Below are 22,500 nucleotides of genomic sequence, written 5' to 3'. Positions count from 1 at the left end.
GGCCACGTTGCAACCTATTAACACATTCACCTGACCATCCCATCCACACCTCGCAAACTCTACGGTCTTTACAACGAACATTTCCATCGCCACAAAATACGCCGCCGCCGAGATCCAGTTGACGAGTCGCTCCTCTAAAAATAACAAGAATGGAAGCGAAGGTGAGCTCCATGCAATAATAACCTTCACACAGGATGCTTCTAAATATACCCCAAGAAAGGAGGCAGAGACGAGCGGCATGCAATAAGCTTACCAATACGTTCCACTATAAATAAGAGGAAGCGAAGCGTATTTGAAGTGAATGATTTGAGCCTCCTGGGACACCACACTTTACATATCAGGAGAAGTGAGGTTGAGCACACACTAGGCCTTAAAGAGTATCAATGGCCCACATACCTTAGCATCTACCTCCCTATCATTTCCATTACTAATTAGATGATAAGCCATTATAGAAACAGGAAGTGAGGATGACCATTCAATAAGCCTTTAAGAGTATCAATAGCACACACACCTTACCATCTACCTCCCTACCATTTCCATTCCAAATTAGATGATGATAAGCCAATAATATAAACATACGTGTTCTAAATCAGGAAGTGAGGATGACCATTCAATAAGCCTTCCAGAGTATTGATAGCACACACAATTTAGAAGCGTTCACCTGACTATCATTTCCATTCCTAATTAGATGATGTTAGGCAATAATAGAAACATACGTGTTCTAAGTTAGGAAGTGAGGATGACCATTCAATAAGCCTTCCAGAGTATTGATAGCACACACAATTTAGAAGCGTTCACCTGACTATCATTTCCATTCCTAATTAGATGATGTTAGGCAATAATAGAAACATACGTGTTCTAAGTTAAGCAGTGAAGATGACCATTCAATAAGCCTTCCAGAGTATCTATAGCACACACACCTTAGAAGCGTTTACCTGACCACCATTTCCACTACTAATTAGATGATGTTAAGCTAATAATAGTAACATACGTGCCCCAAGTCAGACTCCTTAAATGCCCCACAATAAATACCAAAGGATGACCATGCACTAGGCCTTCCGGAGTATCAATAGCACACACACCTTTCTAGCATTTACCTGAACACCATTTCCACTACTTATTAGATGATGTTCTTAGGCCAATAATAGTAACATACGTGCCCCAAGTCATGAAGGCGAGCGAGGCTTAATGAACAATACGAGCACACGCCGTCCAGGGTACACGCACGGCATATGAAATCAGACAATCCTATATTTAACACCTCGTACCACAAGTGAATTGATCCCCCCATGAATGAGCCGGCAATGCGTCCCGGCACGAGGCATGGAGACACCTGCCTGATTTAGCTTCAACGAGACTGTCACCACGTGCACTGGGGACAGACTTTAATATTCCCTGGTGGAGAGCGGGTATCGGGGCGCCGCGAGGTATTTCACAAAGAGAACAAAGCTCGTACTCTTAAGACGTATGGGCACCTCAGTTCGCCTGTTTGAAGAGCCTCTCGTTTGTAGAAGCTGCTGGGATGTTCATGGACCTGTTCTGCGACCCTAGTGACGGTTTTACACGACCTCTGCGGCCTGAACTCGAAAATCACCCATGAAAATTCGATTAATCCTCTCTGTAGCCAAAGGTTGTGAACGTAAACACTTGCAAACAATGAGAGAGAGAGAGAGAGAGAGAGAGAGAGAGAGAGAGAGAGAAGCCCAACACGTCTAAGAATATGAATCTAAATATCAGGGATTTAAAAAAGAGGAGATAAGGGCCACATCATTGAACATTTCGTCACCCAAGCACGCACACTTGACATGGCTTTCGTTGAAGTTGTCGGCCTTTCCATGAGTAGTTTTATGACCCTGGTGGGAGTTTGACAAGGCTTCTGCACCATGAACTCTAAAAAACACTCATGAGAACGCATTATACCTCTTTCGTGGCCTTTGGAAATGATATGGGAGTCGGTGGCGTCTCAGAATACCTACCATAGAATAAAGGCATCGCGAGGTATATAACAAAGAGGAGAATAAGTGGTTTACCGCCCCCGAGAGCCAACAGCGTAGTTTGGCGAGAATGGGGCTAATTCAGAGGTGTAAAAATAAGCGTTCGGGGCAGAGAAGTGGACCAAGGAAGCGGGGAAATAAATAGAGGGGGCGGAAAGTGTACCTCCTCCTCCCTTATGATTCCCGTGATTATATAAACAGTTTTCTGCGGAAGACTCATCGAAGTGACTCTCAGCGTAAACAGTGAAAGAAAACGGAACACAGACTTGTTGTGGACGTAAACACTTGCAAACAATGAGAGAGAGAGAGAGAGAGAGAGAGAGAGAGAATTACACGTCCTCAAATCTATATGGAAAACGAAACCAAATAGCTGAGAGAGAGAGAGAGAGAGAGAGAGAGAGAGAGAGAGAGAGAGAGAGAGAGACGCTCGTCATCAAATATATATGCAAAACGAGACCAAATAGCAGAGAGAGAGAGAGAGAGAGAGAGAGAGAGAGAGAGAGAGAGAGAGAGAGAGACCAAGTTGACGCAATACCACCACACAATAATCACCTAAGCTGAAACATACACACACACACACAAACACACACATGGGCGTACACACACACACACACACACACACACACACACACACACTCAACCAGCCAAACAAACAATGCTTTCACACACACACACACACACACAGACACACACACACACACACACACACACACACACGGGGGGATGGATAGACAGATAGATACGTACCTATTGTAATAAAAAAGCGGCATGTCAACACTCTGCACCATTATAACTCTGCTCTGGTCGCGGGGACACGAGTTTCTTCAGTCCACACAGACACACCAAGTTCCACGCACATTCGTGAGGGGACAAGATCGGCGCTGATACCAGACCAGGCGGCGAGGCAGCGAGGCACACGTCTGAGCCTTTACGCGCACACACCCACACTACCCTCACGTGTCACTCCACATCACCCATTCAGCGCAGCGTCTCAAGGGACAGATCAGAGTCCTGTGGTCACGCGGGAGTCACGAGGTTGTGTGTTCGGCCAAAAAGTTCATGAGAATCGTCGCGAGGAGAGGCACCGACGCGAGCAGGACGGGGCGAGGGGAAGGCGAGAGGGGACGGTTGTTGTAGTTGTTAGTGTCGTTGTTGTTGTACCTGAGATGTTCTACCTTTGGATAATGTTCACCACCGGGGTTCGAGGGCACCGCCACTCCTCCACAGCGCACCACCACCAGATCCACAGCCAAGCACAGACCCACGACAACTGTAACACCACCACAGCCCGACTGCCAGCGAAAGTCCACCTCACAAGCGGGCGGCCTTGGCGAGGCTTTCCCACTCCCAAACTTTTACTTTTTGGACGTTATACCACTCGCCCAGCATGCACGGGGGCTCTACAAACACTCTGCTGCAACAGGGCACCCACTTACCTTACAAAACTACTGTACAAAAGCAGAAAATTGGTAAAGATAAAGCTTCTGTGTTTACAACGCCATGTCTGCGATCCTATAAAACACAACAATCGCCAGCCAATCGCCAACCACGCTGGGCGGAGCCTCGGGGAAGCTGCCAGGCGTCGCCGGCCACCACGGCTCCATTCATTACGCCGCCCTGCTCTGCCACCTCATTACCACCCCATACCCCATTCACAATGAGATCATAGCGAGTGTCCTGCTTCCGCCTTGTGACCACCGGAGACAGTGTGGGCGGTGGGCGGTGAGGGGCGACCTGGGGTCAACGCTCCGAGGCTAGGGCCAGAGATAAAACTGTCATAATCCCAACATCTGCGTCCCGTCCACGTCCAAATTACTCAGTCCTCGTTGGAATATTTGAGGGATAATATTCACCACCCAGAGAGGTGCCAGGGACGGAGAGAGGGGTAAGGCAGGGCAAGGCACACCTGAGGCACCCTCTCGGAGGGTGTCACGTGCTCTGCTGGCAGGGAGGGAGGGGAGAGGAAGGAAGGGAAGGGGGGGGGAGGGGTGGCACACATGTGTGGGCTGAGCAGCTGTGATCAGGCCGCCTCAGCAGCTGTACTCACCTCACTATCGACCAGTCCGTCTTCTCGAGGGCCTGGGGACTCGCTGCACCATTGTCCAAGTCGCATCTGGCCGCAGGGGTCCCACGCCCCCTACGCCGCCCCCCGGTCCCGCAGCCTCAGCTCGTCGATCACAGGGCCTGACGTCTCGCCCACGTCGCCCCTGAAACAGAGAGAGAGGGTTCCCCTTTACTGAAAACTCTTTCCAAGTGTAAAAGTAAACACCATGAACTTAAGTGAAATGATTATGAACATTTACCTGTCCCACGGACCCTAATCAAGGAGATTTATCCTGCAAGCACCAACAAGCAAACAGCCACCCCCTGTTGCAACACAGCCACGTGCGGAGCCAATAAATGGCAAAGTTTCCCTGTGGTGTAACTTTACGTGGAAAGTTAAGCGTATGCCCCGCCCCGCACTGGCCTGCAACCCACCCCCCGTTGACGCTTTATCGGTGGGTCAAGCACCGCGTGACGTCACCGTCCACGCGGGAGGAGGCAAGCAGGTGTCTCGCCAGTGCGTCTCCACTTCCGGGCCGCGTCGACAGCTGCCGCGGCCTGCGTCCCCGCCGCGGCCAAGACACGCTACCTGCTACCTGCGGCCAAGACGCGCCCCGAGCTGTGCTGCTGCCGCTGATGACACCTGCTGCTGCTGCTGTTCCTGCTTCTGTTAGGAATACTGGCCCTAGTGATAACGATATTGATGATGACAATAATATCAGCAGCACCAGCGGCAGTATTAGCGGCAGCAGCAGCAGAAGCAGAAGCAGCAGCAATAGTAGTAGTAGTAGTCGTAGTAGTAGCAGTAGTAGTAGTAGTAGCAGTAACAATATTGATGATAAGAAGAAGAATGAGAATAATAATAATAAAACAGTAACGCCCCACCCCACCTCTACCCCCCAACACACACCAAAAAAAGCCGCCCCGTGGGACTCGCCTGTCCAGTCCACACTCCACCTGAACTTTGCGTCTGTCAGTCCACACAGACATCCCTGACCTACCCCTACCCTTGATGTCATCCCCCTCACCCCTTCCCCCTCCCTTTCCCTTCCTCCATCTCTTCCCCGACCTACCCTTACTCTTGCTGCCACCCCCCTTCCTCCACCTCCCCTTCCCCATTCCTCCACCCCACCCCCTTTCCCTTTCCTCCACTTTCCCCAACCTACCCTTACCCTCAGTCACCCCCTCCCTCTTTCTCTGCCTCCATTTCCCTTTCCTCCACCTCCCCCTTCCCCGACCTTGCCTTACCCTTGATGGCACCCCCTCCCCTTTTCTCTACATCCCTTTCTCCTTCCTCCACCTTTCTATCCCCCTTCTTCCTCCCCCCCGCCTTCCCCCCTTCCTCCACCTTCTCCCCTTTCCTCCTCTTTCTCCAGCTTCCTTCTCCCACCCCTCATTTCCCCAGCACCCCAAATCAGGTCATTCCCCCTCCCCCAGTAGTCCTACCCAACCTTTCCCGTTTCCCTGGCTGCCTCCCACTCCCCTCCCTCTCTTATCCCCCCCCTCCTCCTCCTTTCACTTTCTTTTCATCCTTTTCCTCAATACTCCCCTTTTAGGTCTTTCTCCCCTTTCGGTTATCCTCCCCAATTTTCCCCTCAGACTGTTTCCTTTTGTAATTCCTCCCCACTCCCTTGTCCCTCTGTTAGCCTCTCCTCCCCAAGCCCCATACTACTCTTCCCCCTCGAACCCTTCTCCCCATTTCTTTCCTCTCGCGAACTTAGCTTATACCTATCATTTTAATTAACCCCCATTCCCTTCTCCCCCGTCCCTCCCCATTAGTCTTTCCTCCCCAATATTCTTTTTAAGCGTTCCTCCGCGCTTTTCCTCCCCACACCTCTCTTTCCCCTCCCAATCCCTGTTCTCTTTACCTCTCTCTTCTTTTCTTTCCTCCCTCCCTTTCCCTCACACCTCCTAAGACATAACTGGTGATACATGAACTTTCCTCCTCCTCCTTCTCCTCCTCCTCCTTCTACTACTACTACTACTACTACTCCTTCTTCATCTCTTTTCAGCCTTCTCTTCTTCCTCTTCCTCCTCCTCCTCTTCCTCCTACTCCTCCACTCTCTCATAGCCCTTCCTCCCTCCAAATGCAGCACCCCCCCCCCCCCGGTTCCTCAGTCCTACCCCACCCCAATGAGTCCTTTAAAGTATGAATTTAATGAGGAAGAGTGAGTTTAATGAGTGAGACAAGAGAGCAAGACGAGGTTACTAATGTTGTATGTAAGAGAATAATGCATGGGAGTGTATTTTTGAACATGCAATCTCTCTCTCTCTCTCTCTCTCTCTCTCTCTCTCTCTCTCTCTCTCTCTCTCTCTCTCTCTCTCTCTCTCTCTCTCTCTCTCTCTCTCTCTCTCTCTCTCTCTCTCTCTCTCTCTCTCTCTCTCTCTCTCTCTCTCAGCTGGTCTACATATCTCTTTTTTTTTTTTGCTTCTCCCTAATTTTTTCTCCTCCACCAGGTAACTCGACCACCACCAGCATTCAGATTTACTCCACCCTACGTGAGCTTCTAAGTATGTAAGTGGGCAAAGGGCAAGGTGACGGGTGGTGAGCACGGGTGGGCAAGGTTACAGAAGGGGTGGTGGGTACGTAACAAGGAGGGCACGTGTGTAAGGGGGGGGGAGGGGGAGGAGGAGGCTGCTGGTGGCTGGACAAGGTTAGGCAGGGTAGTGGGTATAGTGGGTAGAGGTGAAGAGTGCTGAGTAAGGCTGAGTAAGAACAGAAAGGGTAGGGGTGCGGTGAGCAGGTAACAGGCTAAGGAAAGTCAGTGAAATATAAGGAAGGGCAGGCAAGGTTAGTCAGGGCTGGGCTGGGCTGGCTGGGCGGGCTTGGCCAAGGCTGGGAGAGGTGGAAAGGTAGGTAGGTAGGTAGACAGAGGTAGGGAGCGATGAAAAAGTAGGGAGAGGTGGAGAGTTGTGATGAGGTAGGTAGAGGTAAGGAGGGTTGGAGAATTACAAGAAAGAAATGTAGAATATAAGAACAAGGAAAAATAACGAAAGAAAGAATGAAACAAACAAACAAAGAACAGAAAGAAACGAAAAAAGGAAAATACAAAGAAAGAAAGAAATAAACAAAGAGAAAGAAAAAAATACATAAAGAAGGAAAGAAAGAAAGAAAGAAAAAGAAAGAAAGAAGGAAAGAAAAAATCATGAGAGGCAGATAAAAGGGGATTACAAGGAGACGTTAGCCAAAGCGAGATGGATATGGAGTACAAGGAAGGGTCAGAGATGAGAGAGAGAGAGAGAGAGAGAGAGAGAGAGAGAGAGAGAGAGAGAGAGAGAGAGAGAGAGAGAGAGAGAGAGAGAAGGCTAGACAATCTCAGTAAGGAGACACAAGGCTATAGGTGAGACAAAGCAGATCAAGGAAGAGTTAAAGAAGGCGAGACTAAAGAAGATACGGGAACATAAGAACATAAGAACATAAGAACGCAGGAGTCTGCAAGAGGCCGGTAGGCCTGTACGAGGCAGCTCCTTTGACCCTAAGCTCCCGTGTATCTAACCCCACCTAATATCGCTGTCCATGAATTTATCTAGTCTATTTTTGAATGTGACAATTGTATTGGCACTCACCACATGACTGCTAAGCCTATTCCACTCATCCACCACCCTGTTAGTAAACCAATTTTTGCCTATGTCCCTGTTGAATCTGAATTTATCCAGTTTAAACCCGTTACTTCGTGTCCTACCCGGTTCTCTTACCAGCAAAACCTTATGAATGTCTCCCTTATTAAAGCCCTTCATCCATTTATAAACCTCGATCATGAGGGAAGAGTTATAAATCAGTGTCAGAAGAAGGAATTACATAAGAACATAAGAACATAAGAACGCAGGAGTCTGCAAGAGGCCGGTAGGCCTGTACGAGGCAGCTCCTTTGACCCTAAGCTCCCGTGTATCTAAGTAAGGAAACGATACAGGGGTGTGCGCAAGGACAGACCAGGCTCGAGAGGACACGATAAACATAGGCAGGGTTAGAGAAGTCATGTAGCTCTTGAAATAACAGGGTAAAGATGCGTGAAACCAAAATGAGAAAAAAATAATAAACACGGACGGGATTGAGTTAGAGAAGATGCAAAGAGCTGAGTATAAGGAAAGGAAAGAAAGGCTTGGGAGGAAATTATAGAACCGTACGCAAAAAATAAAGACCAGGTGGAGTTGGGATCGCCTGGTCAAGGCAAGCGAATACGTAAAAGAACTAGTAGGACAGGATAGAACTAGATTGTAAGGATAGAAAGGATCAGGTAAAGAACAGGGCAAAACAAGGTAAAGTAGAGGTAGGTAAGGCTAGAGGGGATAGTTAGATAGAGTTAGATTGTAAGGTTAGAAAGGACCAGGTAGTGTTAGGGGGCTAGGCAAGGTAAAGTAGAGGTAGGTAAGGCTATAGAAGGGATAGTTTGATAGAGTTAGATTGTAAGGTTAGAAAGGACCAGGTAGTGTTAGGGGGCTAGGCAAGGTAAGACAGGGATGGGTAACGTTAGGAAGGGTTAGTGAGGCAGAGCTAAGGATTGTGAGGGAAGAGGGAGGATAGGTAAAATGATGTAAGAAATAACGAGATAAGGACAGGTAAAGGTTAGGAGAGGTAAGGCAAGGGTGGGCAAGGCTCGGGCAGGCTGGTAGGATAGAGCCAAAGACTATGAGGTAAGAAAAGACCAAGGTAGGGAAAAGGGAAGGCAAGGGAAAGGCAAGAGAGGGTAAGGCTATGTAGGGAAAGCTTGTGAGGTGAGAAAAGGATAAGGTAAGGGTAGATAGGGATAGAAAGGGTAAGACAAGGTGTAAGGCTAGGAAGGGGAAGACCATGAGGATTGAGAGATAGATAGGGGTAGGAAAGTTAATGCAAGGGTGGGTAAAGTTAGGGAGGCAAGGATTGTGAGGTAAAAAATGGACCAAGCAGGGAATGTAGGGGAAAGCAAGGTAAGACAGAGGTGGGTAGAGACTAGTAAAGGTAAGGCAAGGAAAGGAAAGATTGTGAAAATAGAAAGGTAGGTAGGGGTAGGAAGGGTAGGGAAAGGGTGGGTAAGGCTCGGGCAGGTTGGCAGGGGAAGGAAAGGCTGGGCATGGCTAGGGAGAGTCAAGGTCACGGCTGAGATAATGTTTCGAGGAAGTCAACGGGGAATACCCGACACCACCTCTACCTGCCCGCCACCCAGGTAGCGTACGTGCAGGTGTTTACAGGTGCTCTCTCTCTCTCTCTCTCTCTCTCTCTCTCTCTCTCTCTCTCTCTCTCTCTCTCTCTCTCTCTCTCTCTCTCTCTCTCTCTCTCTCTCTCTCTCTCTCTCTCTCTCTCTCTCTCTCTCTCTCTCTCTCTCTCTCTCTCTCTCTCTCTCTCTCTCTCTCTCTCTCTCTCTCTCTCAAGGACAAGAAAACTCAAAACAAGGAAATTAGACTCAACCTATAAAAAAAAAACAAATAAAACACGAAAATCAACAACGTAATAATAGTAATAATAATAATAATAATAATAATAATAATAATAATAATAATAATAATAATAATAATAATAATAATAATAATAATAATAATAATAATAATAATAATAATAATAATAATATTAATAATAATAAAGCCTGAAGTCACGACGATGATGACAGCCCAACATGTCGACGATTTATATAACATGCTGAATCACCACATTACCTCACACACACACACACACACACACACACACACACACACACACACACACAGGGACAACCCAACACTAGGCCTATCAATTAAAACACCTGCCTCAACACACCTTCCGTGCTACACTAATCTCACCTGCCTGTCTACACACCTGTCTGATTGTAACCCTTCGAGGACCGTCAGATTGTTTGGGCACACCTGTCTCACTCACACCTGCTGATTTCCTGTCCACACATACCTGTTGAGATATGATAAATTTACCTGCCTATCTACACACCTGTTTAAGACTTACAATATGCGTTAGGTTGCTATTTTTTTATACCTGCCTAAGTTACACCTGTTTTCCTGTTTGAATATACCTGACTAGGGCCTCTCGATACACCTGTTTATAGACCTCCAGTGTGTGTAGATTGCGTGTGTGTATCTTCTCAAATTACACACACAAGAAAAAAAATCACACACCTGAGCCTTGACAGACCTACAGTACGGGTTGTTTTTGTGTACCTGACTCGCTCACACACACACACACACACACACACACACACCTGTCTTACCTGAGCCGCCGAGCCCCACCACGCCGATTCCCCTTCACACGCGAGCCTCCATACCTAATCATTTTCATGCCTGCCATTTAACGCACCTGCTTTGTTACGCCTAAGTACTTATTCACCTGCCGGGATACCTGTTCTTTCTCTCAATAGCTTACCTGTGCGGCTGCTTCTCAACACCTGCGTTTTTATATATTTACTACACTTTTTCTTGGTTCTATTTCTATGCATCTACACATACAGCTGTCTCATCATATATCTATACACTTTTTTTTTACAGCAAAGGAGACAGCACAAGGGCACAAAAAAAAGAAACAACAAAAAAAAAAAGCTCGCTGCTTGCCTCCTTATACCTGGACTGATACACCTGTTGAAGAAATTATACACCTCTCAATTGATTAGTAAGCACACCTGTTTTTTCTCTTACAACACGAGCTTTACCTGCCCATCCACTTCCATATACCTTCACATTATGACACTTCTTCACTCCTCTCGCTAAACCACTAACACTGAGGCTCGAATACACCTGTTAATCTATACACCTGTCAATTAACAAGCTAGAACATCTGTCTTTTCTCTTGTACCACCATCTATCTATACTTGTGCAACAGCCTCTAATTATCTTCATATCTATTCACTTGCTTTGTCTCGCTAAACTGCCAATCGGACTGCTGGGATACACCTGTCAATCCACACACCTGCCAGTTAACAAGTAAACCCACTTGTACTTATGCATTTACCTACATACACCTGGATTTACACATTTGTTTGGTTCTATAATTACCAGTGTTAATGCATGGATACACCTACCTCCATGGATACACCTATTAATACACACATCTGTTAGTTAAGAAGAAGTACACCATCTATATCTATGAATTTGCCTCCATACGCCTACTTTTATAAACTTTTTTTTTTTTACCCTTATATTGCCAGGGTTAACGCATACCTGTTGATGAGTTACCACACGTGTTTTTAATCTATACTTGTGCACCTGCCTCCTGTCGTCTCGTAAATTACTACCTCTTGCATACACCTGTACTGCATTCACCTGTCAATTAACAAGTTCTCACACTCATTTTCCCTCACAACGTCATTTACACCTGTGCATCAGTCTTCTTACCTGTTCTTTGCATATTCCTCTGCCTCATTGAATAGCTAATGCTGGCGTACAACTCTCACTACAAACACCTGTCAATTAACAAGTTCTCACACCTTTCTCTCCATTACAGCGTCATTTACACCTGTGCATCTCCCTTCTTATACCTGATTCTTTGCATAATCCTCTGCCTCATTAAATTGCTAATGCTGGCGTACAACTGTCACTCTATACACCTGTCAATTAACAAGTTCTCACACCTTTCTTTCCCCTTAAAACACCTGTCCCTCTGCCATTTCCATACTTCCTTGGTCTTGTCAAAATGCAAATGTTGGGGTACACCTGTTAGAATGCACACCTGCCGCTACCACACCTGCCCCGTCACGCTCCGCCGCCCCAGCACCTGCGGAAAACACCTGGCCTCAGCACACCACCCATGCCTCGCCTTGCCCCCCGCCCCCACCCCCCCCTCTTTCCTCGCCGCCTTCGTGAAAGTGGTAACGCATTCACGGATCACTTGTTCATGCCCTCCTTGCACCCCCTCCCCCCTTCTCTCTCTCTCTCTCTCTCTCTCTCTCTCTCTCTCTCTCTCTCTCTCTCTCTCTCTCTCTCTCTCTCTCTCTCTCTCTCTCTCTCTCTCTCTCTCTCTCTCTCTCTCTCTCTCTCTCTCTCGATCCCACACACTCCTCTCCATCCTTTCTCTCCAAATAGCTCGGGGTTACGGCAAGACCTTCTCTCTCTCTCTCTCTCTCTCTCTCTCTCTCTCTCTCTCTCTCTCTCTCTCTCTCTCTCTCTCTCTCTCTCTCTCTCTCTCTCTCTCTCTCTCTCTCTCTCTCTCTCTCTCTCTCTAACTAGGAAATTATTCGAATCGTGCATTGTTCAAGTTTTCTCATGCATTCATTCAGGCTTTGCGAATAGAGGAGGAGGAGGAGGAGGAGGAAGAGGAGGAAGAGGAGGAGGAAGAGGAGGAGGTAGTATTTTTTCGCTCCTTCTTTCTTTCTCTTCATCTCTTTCACCTCACGTCCCTCCCTCCCTCCCTTCATTCCATCCTCACCCTTGTCCTCCTTCTCTCTCTCTCTCTCTCTCTCTCTCTCTCTCTCTCTCTCTCTCTCTCTCTCTCTCTCTCTCTCTCTCTCTCTCTCTCTCTCTCTCGTCCCCCTACACCCGCCCTTCTTTCCCTCAATGAGTCCTTTTCTCTTTCTCTTTTCTCCATTCCTCCATCCCTCCCTTCCCTCCCTTCTCTCCTTCCCTCCTCCCTTCCTTCCCTCCCTTCCCTCCCTTCTCTCCTTCCCTCCTCCCTCCCTTCCCTCCCTTCTCTCCTTCTCTCCGTCCTTTCCTCCGCCAAGACGACTGAAAGTGAAAGCGTATCAGTGAAAGTGACAGAGAAGTAAAATCTCTCCGTTTAGGGGAAGCGGAGGGAGAAGGGAGGAAAGAGAGAGGGAGGAGAAAGAGCGAGGGGGAGAAGAAAGAAAGACGGGGGGGGGGTGCGGGGGGGGAGGGAGGGGAGGAGAATTGGAGAGGAGAAATGGTATTGTGAGGAAAGGAAATGGAGGAAGAAATGTGTTGTGTGAAATAAAGGAATGTGTGTGAGAGAGAGAGAGAGAAGAGAGAATTATACTCTTCACACACACACACACACACACACACACACACACACACACACACACACACATCACCCCATCACCCCATTCTCTCACAAAACTGAGCTCCCCTTTCATCCCTCACCCCTTCTCCCTTTCCCTTTTCCCTTTTCCTCCCTTTCCCCTCCCTCCCCCCTACGCACTGCACTTCTCACCCCAGCAACGCCCCCCCTCCCCCCTCTTCACGCTCGCCCGCACCCCCCTCACCCCCCTCCCTTCCTCCTTCAGATCATATCCACGACGCTGGGCAACTTTCACTAACGGCAAGTGATCTCTGGCGAACTTCCTCTCTCTCTCTCTCTCTCTCTCTCTCTCTCTCTCTCTCTCTCTCTCTCTCTCTCTCTCTCTCTCTCTGTGTGTTTTATCGTTTTTTTCTCTCCTTTTCCATGCTTTTCCTTTCCTTTCCCCTTCTTTTCTTTTCTTTTCTTTTTCTTCTCTCTCTCTCTCTCTCTCTCTCTCTCTCTCTCTCTCTCTCTCTCTCTCTCTCTCTCTCTCTCTCTCTCTCTCTCTCTCTCTCTCTCTCTCTCTCTCTCTCTCTCTCTCTCTCTCTCTCTCTCTCTCTCTCTCTCTCTCTCTCTCTCTCTCTCTCTCTCTCTCACGACAGGTGCGAGGGGCTCATTAGGCTGACAGGTAGAGCAGCGGGGACCCACCTGTCTTGCGGCACTCTTGTATCGTTGGGGCAAGGCGTTGGAGGTGAGGAAGGGAAAAAAAGGACCGATGGGGAAGAATTGGAGGTGTCGGTGATGGTGTTGGTGTTGGAGGTGGTGGTGAGGGTGTAAGTGGGCTTGAAGTAGTAGTAGTAGTAGTAGTAGTAGTGGTGGTGGTGGTGATGGTTGTGGTGGTGGTGGTGGAACCTGAGAAAAGAGAAGGGAAGCGGTAGAAAGAGTGTACAAGTAGAAGGAAGTGGAGGCGGAGGAGGAGGAGGAGGAGGAGGAGGAGGAGGTTGTGGAAGAGAATGGAAAGGAGGAGAAAGGGAAAAAGAGAGGTGGCATAGTTTTACCTACACACCGTCCCTTCCTCCTCCACCTCCTCCTTTTTCTATCTCCTCTTCCTCCTCTTCTTCCTCCTCCTCCCTTTCTTCCTCCTCCAGTGTGTAAGCAGCTGCCTACACTACGCTACGTCATGTGTTACCTCCGACAGGTGCTTCCTCTCCTCCTCCTCCTCCTCCTCCTCCTCCTCCTCCTCCTCCTCCTCCTCCTTCTCTGCTTCTTTCTCTCCGTTACCACATGCGGCGAGAGAGAGAGAGAGAGAGAGAGAGAGAGAGAGAGAGAGAGAGAGAGAGAGATATAGAGAAAAATATAAAGAGTTATTTTTATTTATATTGTGTATTTCGAGAGAGAGAGAGAGTGAGAGAGATGTAGTTACCTCCTCATTTTCTTAATCTTAATCAATAATCAATTAATTTCCTTCACCTTCATCACTTAGATAACCACTTTCACCACCACCACCACCACCATCACCACCCACGCCACCACCATCACCATCACCACCCACGCCACCACCATCACCATCACCAAGAACAATAACAACATCAATCATCATCACCACCATCATCACCACCATCACCACCACCAATAACAACACCGATCACCATCATCACCAGCACAGGTGTTCCGGAAAGGTAGATCCATCACCTGACGTCACTTAATTAGGTAGGAACTTTTTTTTCGGGTTGATCAAAGGTGAGTGCGTGGGAGGGAGAGAGAGAGAGAGGGAGGGAGAGAAAGAGGAATAGTGAAGGGAAGGGAGAGAAGGGGAAAGAAGGGGGGCAGAGACAGCTGTGGCCCAGGTGCAGCTGCCCTCTTTCCCTCCCTCCCTCTCGCCCTCTCTCTCTCCCTCTTCTCTCTCTTTCTCCCTTTCTCTCTCTTTTCTCTCCCTCTTTCATCCTGGTATAATAGTTAGATTTTTCCTTTTGTTCAGTCTGTCTATTGAAGGTAATGGCATGATTCTCTCTCTCTCTCTCTCTCTCTCTCTCTCTCTCTCTCTCTCTCTCTCTCTCTCTCTCTCTCTCTCTCTCTCTCTCTCTCTCTCTCTCTCTCTCTCTCTCTCTCTCTCTCTCTCTCTCTCTCTCTCTCTCTCTCTCTCTCTCTCTCTCTCTCTCTCTCTCTCTCTCTCTCTCTCTCTCTCTCTCTCTCTCTCTCTCTCTCTCTCTCTCTCTCTCTCTCTCTCTCTCTCTCTCTCTCTCTCTCTCTCTCTCTCTCTCTCTCTCTCTCTCTCTCTCTCTCTCTCTCTCTCTCTCTCTCTCTCTCTCTCTCTCTCTCTCTCTCTCTCTCTCTCTCTCTCTCTCTCTCTCTCTCTCTCTCTCTCTCTCTCTCTCTCTCTCTCTCTCTCTCTCTCTCTCCTCTCTCTCTCTCTCTCTCTCTCTCTCTCTCTCTCTCTCTCTCTCTCTCTCTCTCCAATTCTCTCTCTCTCCTCCTCCTCCTCCTCCTCCTCCTCCTCCTCCTCCTCCTCCTCCTGCCTTTCCACTTCGTTCCCTTCTTCCTCCTTTTTCGTCTTTTCGGTCTTCTCCGCGGCCCCCTCCTCCTCCTTTCTCTCCCTCTCCTTCCTCGTCTTCTTCTTCCTCCTCCTCCTCCTCTTCCTCCTCCTCTTCCTCTGTTCCTCCTTCTCTCTCTCTCTCTCTCTCTCTCTCTCTCTCTCTCTCTCTCTCTCTCTCTCTCTCTCTCTCTCTCTCTCTCTCTCTCTCTCTCTCTCTCTCTCTCTCTCTCTCTCTCTCTCTCTCTCTCTCTCTCTCTCTCTCTCTCTCTCTCTCTCTCTCTCTCTCACACACTCTCTCTCTCTCTCTCTCTCTCTCTCTCACTCTCTCTCTCCTACCCACAAACTTACATGCATATACATACATACATACATACATACATACATACATACATACATACATGCACGCATACGCAATTATACTTAATTACTTTGACATTTATCTCTTTCTGCCTATCTCTTTGTCTACGCGTGTGTGTGTGTGTGTGTGTGTGTGTGTGTGTGTGTGTGTGTGTGTGTGTGTGTGTCTCTCTCTCTCTCTCTCTCTCTCTCTCTCTCTCTCTCTCTCTCTCTCTCTCTCTCTCTCTCTCTCTCTCTCTCTCTCTCTCTCTCTCTCTCTCTCTCTCTCTCTCTCTCTCTCTCTCTCTCTCTCTCTCTCAGGTGTTCACAGGTCAAGATCACTCCTTGCGCAACGACCATCACCCCCTCCTTCCCTCCCTCCCTCCCTCCCTTCCTACCTGCCTTCCTCCTCCTCCTCCTCCTCCTCCTCCTTACCTCGTTCCCTCTCCTCATTCCAAGCGCAAGGTATTTCCTCAGCTTTCTTAACTCTCCATTTTCTTTTTCTTTCTTTCTTTCTTTCTATTTATTTTATTTGTTCGTTCCTTCTTTCTTCGTGTCTCTCTGTTCGTTTCAAGGTTAAGGTTGTTGTATATTATCATGAATTTCTCTCTCTCTCTCTCTCTCTCTCTCTCTCTCTCTCTCTCTCTCTCTCTCTCTCTCTCTCTCTCTCTCTCTCTCTCTCTCTCTCTCTCTCTCTCTCTCTCTCTCTCTCTCTCTCTCTCTCTCTCTCTCTCTCTCTCCTTGTTTTCTCTTTGTGTTTGTCTTTAAGCTTTTCTCTTTGTTTGCGTTTGTTTTCTCTTTTTTGCATTCGTCTCAATCTTTTATCTGTTTTATTCTTTGTTTTTATATTTTCTTTTTTTCTTTTTCCTTTTCTTTTTCGTTTCGTCTCTCTTCTTTATTATTTTCATCCCTTTCGTTTCTATATTTTTCTTCTTTTCCTGCTTTATTTGTTTTAATGATTCATATTTTTCAATTTTTTTCTAATTTATTTCTTGGGTCATAATTTCTTTTCATTTTTTCTATCGGTTCCTTCCTTCTCTTTTTTTTCATATCCTTCTTTATCTTATTTCTTTCGTTCTTTCTCTCTATCTTCCTTTGTTTATATTTCCTTTCTTCCTTTTCATTTCTTCCTCCCTCGTGTTATTCTCTTCTACATTCATTTATTACTTCATTTCTTCTTTTCTTTTTCTTATAATCATCAGTGTCATTTTTTTCCTTCTCTCCCCATTCATCATCGTCTTCACTTACTTCCCACTTTCCTTTTCCTGTGTCTCCCTTTCTCTCTCTCATTTGTCCTTGTCCCTCATTTCTTAATCTTTCCTATATTTTTTTTACCTTGGCTTACTCTCTCTCTCTCTCTCTCTCTCTCTCTCTCTCTCTCTCTCTCTCTCTCTCTCTCTCTCTCTCTCTCTCTCTCTCTCTCTCTCTCTCTCTCTCTCTCTCTCTCTCTCTCTCTCTCTCTCTCTCTCTCTTAAACTTCGTCTTAAACACTTAAATAGTTAGTTTTTTTTCTCTTCTTTCCTCCTCCTCCTCCTCCTCCTCTTATTTCTCCTCCTTCTCTATTTTTCCCTTCTATTCTTCACTTAGTATTTTTCTCTCCCTCATTTTTTCCTCCTCTTCCTCCTTTTCCTCTCACTCTCCTCTCCATCCATTTATTTCCCCCTTCCCTCCTTCTTCTCTTCCTCCACCTCCTTTATATCATTTTACTCTTTGCTATGTAATTTTTCTCCTCGCCCTCCTCCTCCTCCCCTTTCTCTTCCTCCTCCTCCTCCAGTTTTCTCTTTCACCCTTCTCTTCCTTCTTTTCTCGACACTTTTCCTCTACTCCTATTCCTCGCCTTCCTCCTCCTTCTTCCCCTCCCCCTTCTCTTCCTCCTCCTCCTCCAGTTCTCTCTTTCATCCTTCCCTTTCTTTTTTTCTCGATACTTTTCCTCTACTCCTATTCCTCGCCCTCCTCCTCTTTCTTCCCCTCCCCCTTCTCTTCCTCCTCCTCCTCCAGTTCTCCCTCTCATCTTTCTCTTCCTTCTTTTCTTGACACTTCTCCTCTACTCCTCTTCCTCGTACTCTTTCACCATAGTCTCCTGCTTCACCTTCACCCTCTCCTCCTCCTCCTCCTCCTCCTCCTTCGCCCTCTTTCACCACATTCATCCGGAAGCGTCGTGTTCATCTTCTAGGAACTAAACTTACGCATGGCGCCTCCCTCCCCCCAGCCCCCTTTCGCCCCTCGCCACCCCCCTCTGTCACACCCACACCCACACCCACACCCACGCCTATATGACTAAACGCAACACGGGGGCTACATTATTCACAGTACTGGCTCTCGTTCCAATATTAGTACAACGGCAAAAAAAAAAAATAAGGAAGAATTGATTGAAATAATTAATAGAAGGAATAGTCATGAAGCTTTCCGTGTATTTAATATTCTTCGCATGGACATTCAAGGTGAGTTTTTTTTTTTTTTTTTTTTAGTGGTGGTGTGTTTGTGGTTACTGTTGTTGTTGTTGTTGTTGTTGTTGTTGTTGTTGTTGTTGTTGTTGTCGCTGTAGTTGTTGTTGTTGTTGTTGCTTTGATTACTGTTATTGATGTTATTGCTGATGGTGAAGTTGATGTTAACGTTATTATGACAGCGGTAGCAACAAGAACAACAATGTCAACAACAACAACAACAACAACAACAACAACAACAACAACAGCAGCACTAGTAGATGTAACAATAGCAGAAGGAGAAGGAGAAGCATCCAAAAAAAGAGCGAGGGGAATGAGGAAACTGAATAAATGAATAGAGAAGAAGGAAGAGGAGAAAGAGGAGGAGGAGGAGGAGGAAAATGACGAAAAAAAAGAAAAACATGAGGAAAAAGTTATAGTAAACAACAAATAAATATAAGATAAAAAAAAACATCAACAAAAGCGATAAAACACTCAGTACTTCAAGGTAAAGAGGAGGAGCAGCAGGAAACACACACACACACACACACACACACACACACACACACACACACACACACACACACACACACACACACACAGCCTCAAATCGCCCCCAACCCCCTCTCCCCTCCCTTAAAAAAGACAGATGTGTGAGAATCAAACCTACGCCAATCGTTACCTTTTTTGTACAGGTGTTCCCACGCGCGAGGAAGAGGAATCCCAGGTGAGGAAAGTAAGGGGAATGAGGAGGAGGAAGAGGAGGAGAGGGGAGAAGAAAAAGAGAAGTAAGGAAGGGGAGTAAGGGTGGTCCAGGGGAGGGGGGGAAGGAGATGGTAAGTAAGGGAAGGAGAAGGAAGGGGAGGAAGGGAAAAGAGAAAGAATAAAGAAGGGAGGAGAAGGAAAAGGGAGTTAGAGTGGAGAAAGAAATGGGGAAGAAGATGCAACGTAAGGGAGGGGAAGGAAAGAGAGGAAGAAAGATGGGGAAGAGGAAGGAATAAGGAGAATGAGGGAGAAAGGAAGAAAAAAGGTGGATCATGGTTAACAAGTGGAGAGGACGAAGGTGTATGACAGGAGGGAAAATGTGGATGAAGGGAAGGAAATAGAGAAGAAAAATGTGGATCGAGGTGGAAGGAACGAGGAGAATGAGAGAGAAAAGTAGAGGAAGGGTGGAGTCGAGTTAGGGAATGGAGGAGGTGGAGAAAGGTTAGAAAAAAGGAATGGGTTATGGAAGGGGAGGAAGGGGAAGAAAAAAAGGGTGGAGAAGGAAGGTGGAGGGAGGAGGAGGAGGGAGAGAAAAGGTGGAGCAAGGCTAGGACACAGAAGGGAAGGAGGTAATGTGAGAAGAGGGGAAGGGTGGAGGAGGGAAAGGAAGAAAAGGGCGAAGGTGGAGGAAGTGGAGGAGGAATGTGGAGAGAGGAGAAGGGAGAGAAAGGGTGGAGCGGGGCTGGGATACAGAGGGCAAAGGGAGTAATCTAAGAAGAGGGGAAGAGTGGAGGTGGAGGAAGAAAGGGGTGGAAGAGGAAGATGGAGGAAGGAATGTGGAGAGAAATGGTGGAGCAAGGATAGGAGACAGAACAGGCAATGGAAGAGGAGAAGGGTGAAGGAGGAAAGGAGGAAAAAGGTGGAAGAGGGGTAGGAAGAGAGAGGAAAAAAGGAGGAAGGTGGAGAGAAAGGTGGAGCAGGGATAGGAGACGGAAGGGAAAGGAGACAGAGAAAGAGGAAAATGAAAGAGGTGGAAGAGACAGGTGGAGGGAGGAAGGGGGAAAAGAGGAAGTGAATGCTGAGAAAGGTGGAATGGGGAAGGTGGAAGAAAGAGGTGGAGGGAAGGGGTGGAGGAGCAGGGTGGAGCAAGGGTGGTGAATGGAAGGGAAGCAGGTGAGGGGAGGCGAAGGGTGGAGGAATGGGGAGGGTGGAAGAAAGGGGTGGAGGAGGAAGAAAGGGGTGGAGGGAAGGGGTGGAGGAGGAAGGTGGAAGAGTAACCAGAAAAACGTCCCACCGCACCCATTACGCCTACAGCTATGTTTTTCCTCCTCCTCCACCTCCTCCTCCTCTTCCTCCTCCCCCTCCTCCTCCTCCACCTCCTCTTCCTTGCCGTCGTTACTGAGGCTACTTCTATTCTTTTCCTCCTCCTCCTCCTCCTCCTCCTCCTTCTTACCTGTGTTACTGAAGCTCATTTCTTCTTCTTCTTCTTCTTCTTCTTCTTCTTCTTCTTCTTCTTCTTCTGTGGGAAACGAAATAAAGATGTGAGAAGACGAGGAAAGGAAAACAAAAATAAGCAAATAAAATAAAGGAAAAGAATAACGAGGAAACGAGGAGGAGGAGGAGGAGGAGGAGGAGGAGGAGGAGAAGGAAAAATAGCAAGCAAGAAAGAGGCGGTGGAGGAAAAATACGTAAGAGAATTATGGAACGAAGGAATTAGGAAGTGGAAGAGACGGAGGAAGGAAAAGGAGGAAGGAAAAGAAGGAAGGAAAAATTGAACGCCATGAATAAAAGAGAAGGAGGAGGAGGAGGAGGCGGAAGAAGGAGAAAACACAAGGGAGGGAGGAAGGGGGGGGGGGGAGAGAGAGAGAGAGAGAGAGAAAATTGAGGTGGAGGAAAGTAGGAAAGCAAGTAAAAAGAAAGTTAGATAAAAGAAAGAGAAAGTTAGAAAGGAGATCGAGCACTGAAGGAGAAGGAAGCGGATGTGAGGAGGAAGAAAGCGAAGACGAAGGAGGAGGAGGAGGAGGAGGAAGATACAAGAGGAGGAAAAGGAAAAGAAAGCGGAGAGAGGAGGTGAAGAAAGAGATGGAAAAGGAGTAGGAAAAGAAGGAGGAAGAAGAGAAACAGGGGATGAATGAATAATGTAGAATGAGGAGGAGAAGGAGAGAGAGGGGAGGAGGAGGAGGAGAAGCAAAAGAAAGATAGGAAAAGGAGGAGAAAGAGAAGGAGGAAGAAGAGAAACATGGGATGAATGAATAATGTAGAATGAGGAGGAGGAGAAGGAGAAAGAGGGGAGGAGGAGGAGGAGGAGGAGGAGGAGAAGCAAAAGAAAGATAGGAGGAGGAAAAGGAGGCAAAGAAAGATGAAGCGAAGTAGGAGATGCAAGAAGAGGAGGAGGAGGAGGAGGAGGAGGAGGAGGAGGAAAGGAGGCGGAGAAAGAGGAGGATGCGAAGAAAGAGATGCAACAAGGGGAGGAGGAGGAGGAAATGGAGGCGGAGAAAGAGAAGGAGGCGGAGAAAGAGATGCAGGAGGAGGAGGAGGAGGAGGAGGCGGCCATCTTGCACAAGAAATAAAGGGCTCGAGGCGCCCGCTGGCCTTGGCGCGCCGGGACCCACGCACGCCTCTCTTTCATTGACTGCCGGGCTGAACACACTCCTTCGGCGCCCTCAGGAGTACCGCAAGGTGGGCCGAGGACTGCGCCGGGGACCCAAGGATGCGGTCTATCTATCTGTCTGTCTGTCTGTGTTTGTCTGTCTTCCTGTCTGTTGAAACTTCCTATGGCTGTCTATTTTGTTTATATATCCCCGTTTGTCTGTGTGTTTGTCTGTCTGTTTGTCTATCTGTTTCAATGTTTGTTTGTATGTATGTACGTTTAGTGTCTCTCGGCTGTCTGTGTTCTTTTTTTTATTTACTTCTCTGTTTGTCTGTCATTCTATTTAGCTGTATTTTTTCCACTGTTTATTATCTATCTGTTTGTTTGTTTGTCTGTTTGTTTCTGTCTGTCTGTCTATCTTTGTCTGATTTACTCTTTCTCTCTCTCTCTCTCTCTCTCTCTCTCTCTCTCTCTCTCTCTCTCTCTCTCTCTCTCTCTCTCTCTCTCTCTCTCTCTCTCTCTCTCTCTCTCTCTCTCTCTCTCTCTCTCTTCACGAGGTGACTCAAAATGATAAAGAGAAAAGAGACTGGACTAAACACAAAGCATCTCTCTCTCTCTCTCTCTCTCTCTCTCTCTCTCTCTCTCTCTCTCTCTCGCTCTCTCCTTTCTCTCTCTCTCTCTCTCTCTCTCTCTCTCTCTCTCTCTCTCTCTCTCTCTCTCTCTCTCTCTCTCTCTCTCTCTCTCTCTCTCTCTCTCTCTCTCTCTCTCTCTCTCTCTCTCCCCTCCTCTTTTTTCTCCGCGAGACAAAAGCTTAAATATAATACGTAATTCATCATCCTTTTCTTCCTCTTCCAGTTCCTCTTTCCGTTTTCTTTTTCAAATCTAAACTTCAGGAGGAGGAGGAGGAGGAAAAGAGGAGGAGGAGGAGGAGGGGGAGGAGGAAATGTCTATCAGTCTATCTTCCTGTCTATCTAATAATTTCATTGGTATGTCCTCTCTCTCTCTCTCTCTCTCTCTCTCTCTCTCTCTCT

The 22,500-nt window shown here is 47.4% G+C and overlaps 1 protein-coding gene across 6 annotated transcripts in view; it reads right to left on the bottom strand.

Annotated features, from left to right (window-relative positions):
* Positions 1-22,500, bottom strand: part of LOC126986944 (homeotic protein spalt-major-like) — a 138,262-nt gene that overhangs the window by 37,898 nt on the left and 77,864 nt on the right. The window contains exons 1-2 of one of the 6 annotated variants that reach the window (XM_050843480.1): positions 20,333-20,398; positions 4,042-4,201 (exon numbers count right to left, since the gene is read on the bottom strand). Coding sequence is in view for 3 of the 6 variants with exons in the window: in XM_050843476.1 (XP_050699433.1) it covers positions 2,742-2,782 (41 nt within the window). In the remaining 3 variants the exon portion in view is untranslated. Of the gene's footprint in view, positions 1-2,741; positions 3,410-3,435; positions 3,470-4,041; positions 4,202-20,332; positions 20,399-22,500 lie in introns of those variants that run through there. The other 5 variants (XM_050843481.1, XM_050843482.1, XM_050843476.1 and 2 more) reach the window with 5 other exon arrangements.

This window comes from Eriocheir sinensis, chromosome 63 (genome assembly GCF_024679095.1).
Source record: "Eriocheir sinensis breed Jianghai 21 chromosome 63, ASM2467909v1, whole genome shotgun sequence".
NCBI lineage: Eukaryota > Metazoa > Arthropoda > Malacostraca > Decapoda > Varunidae > Eriocheir > Eriocheir sinensis.
This window is presented reverse-complemented; position numbering and strand designations above follow the sequence as displayed.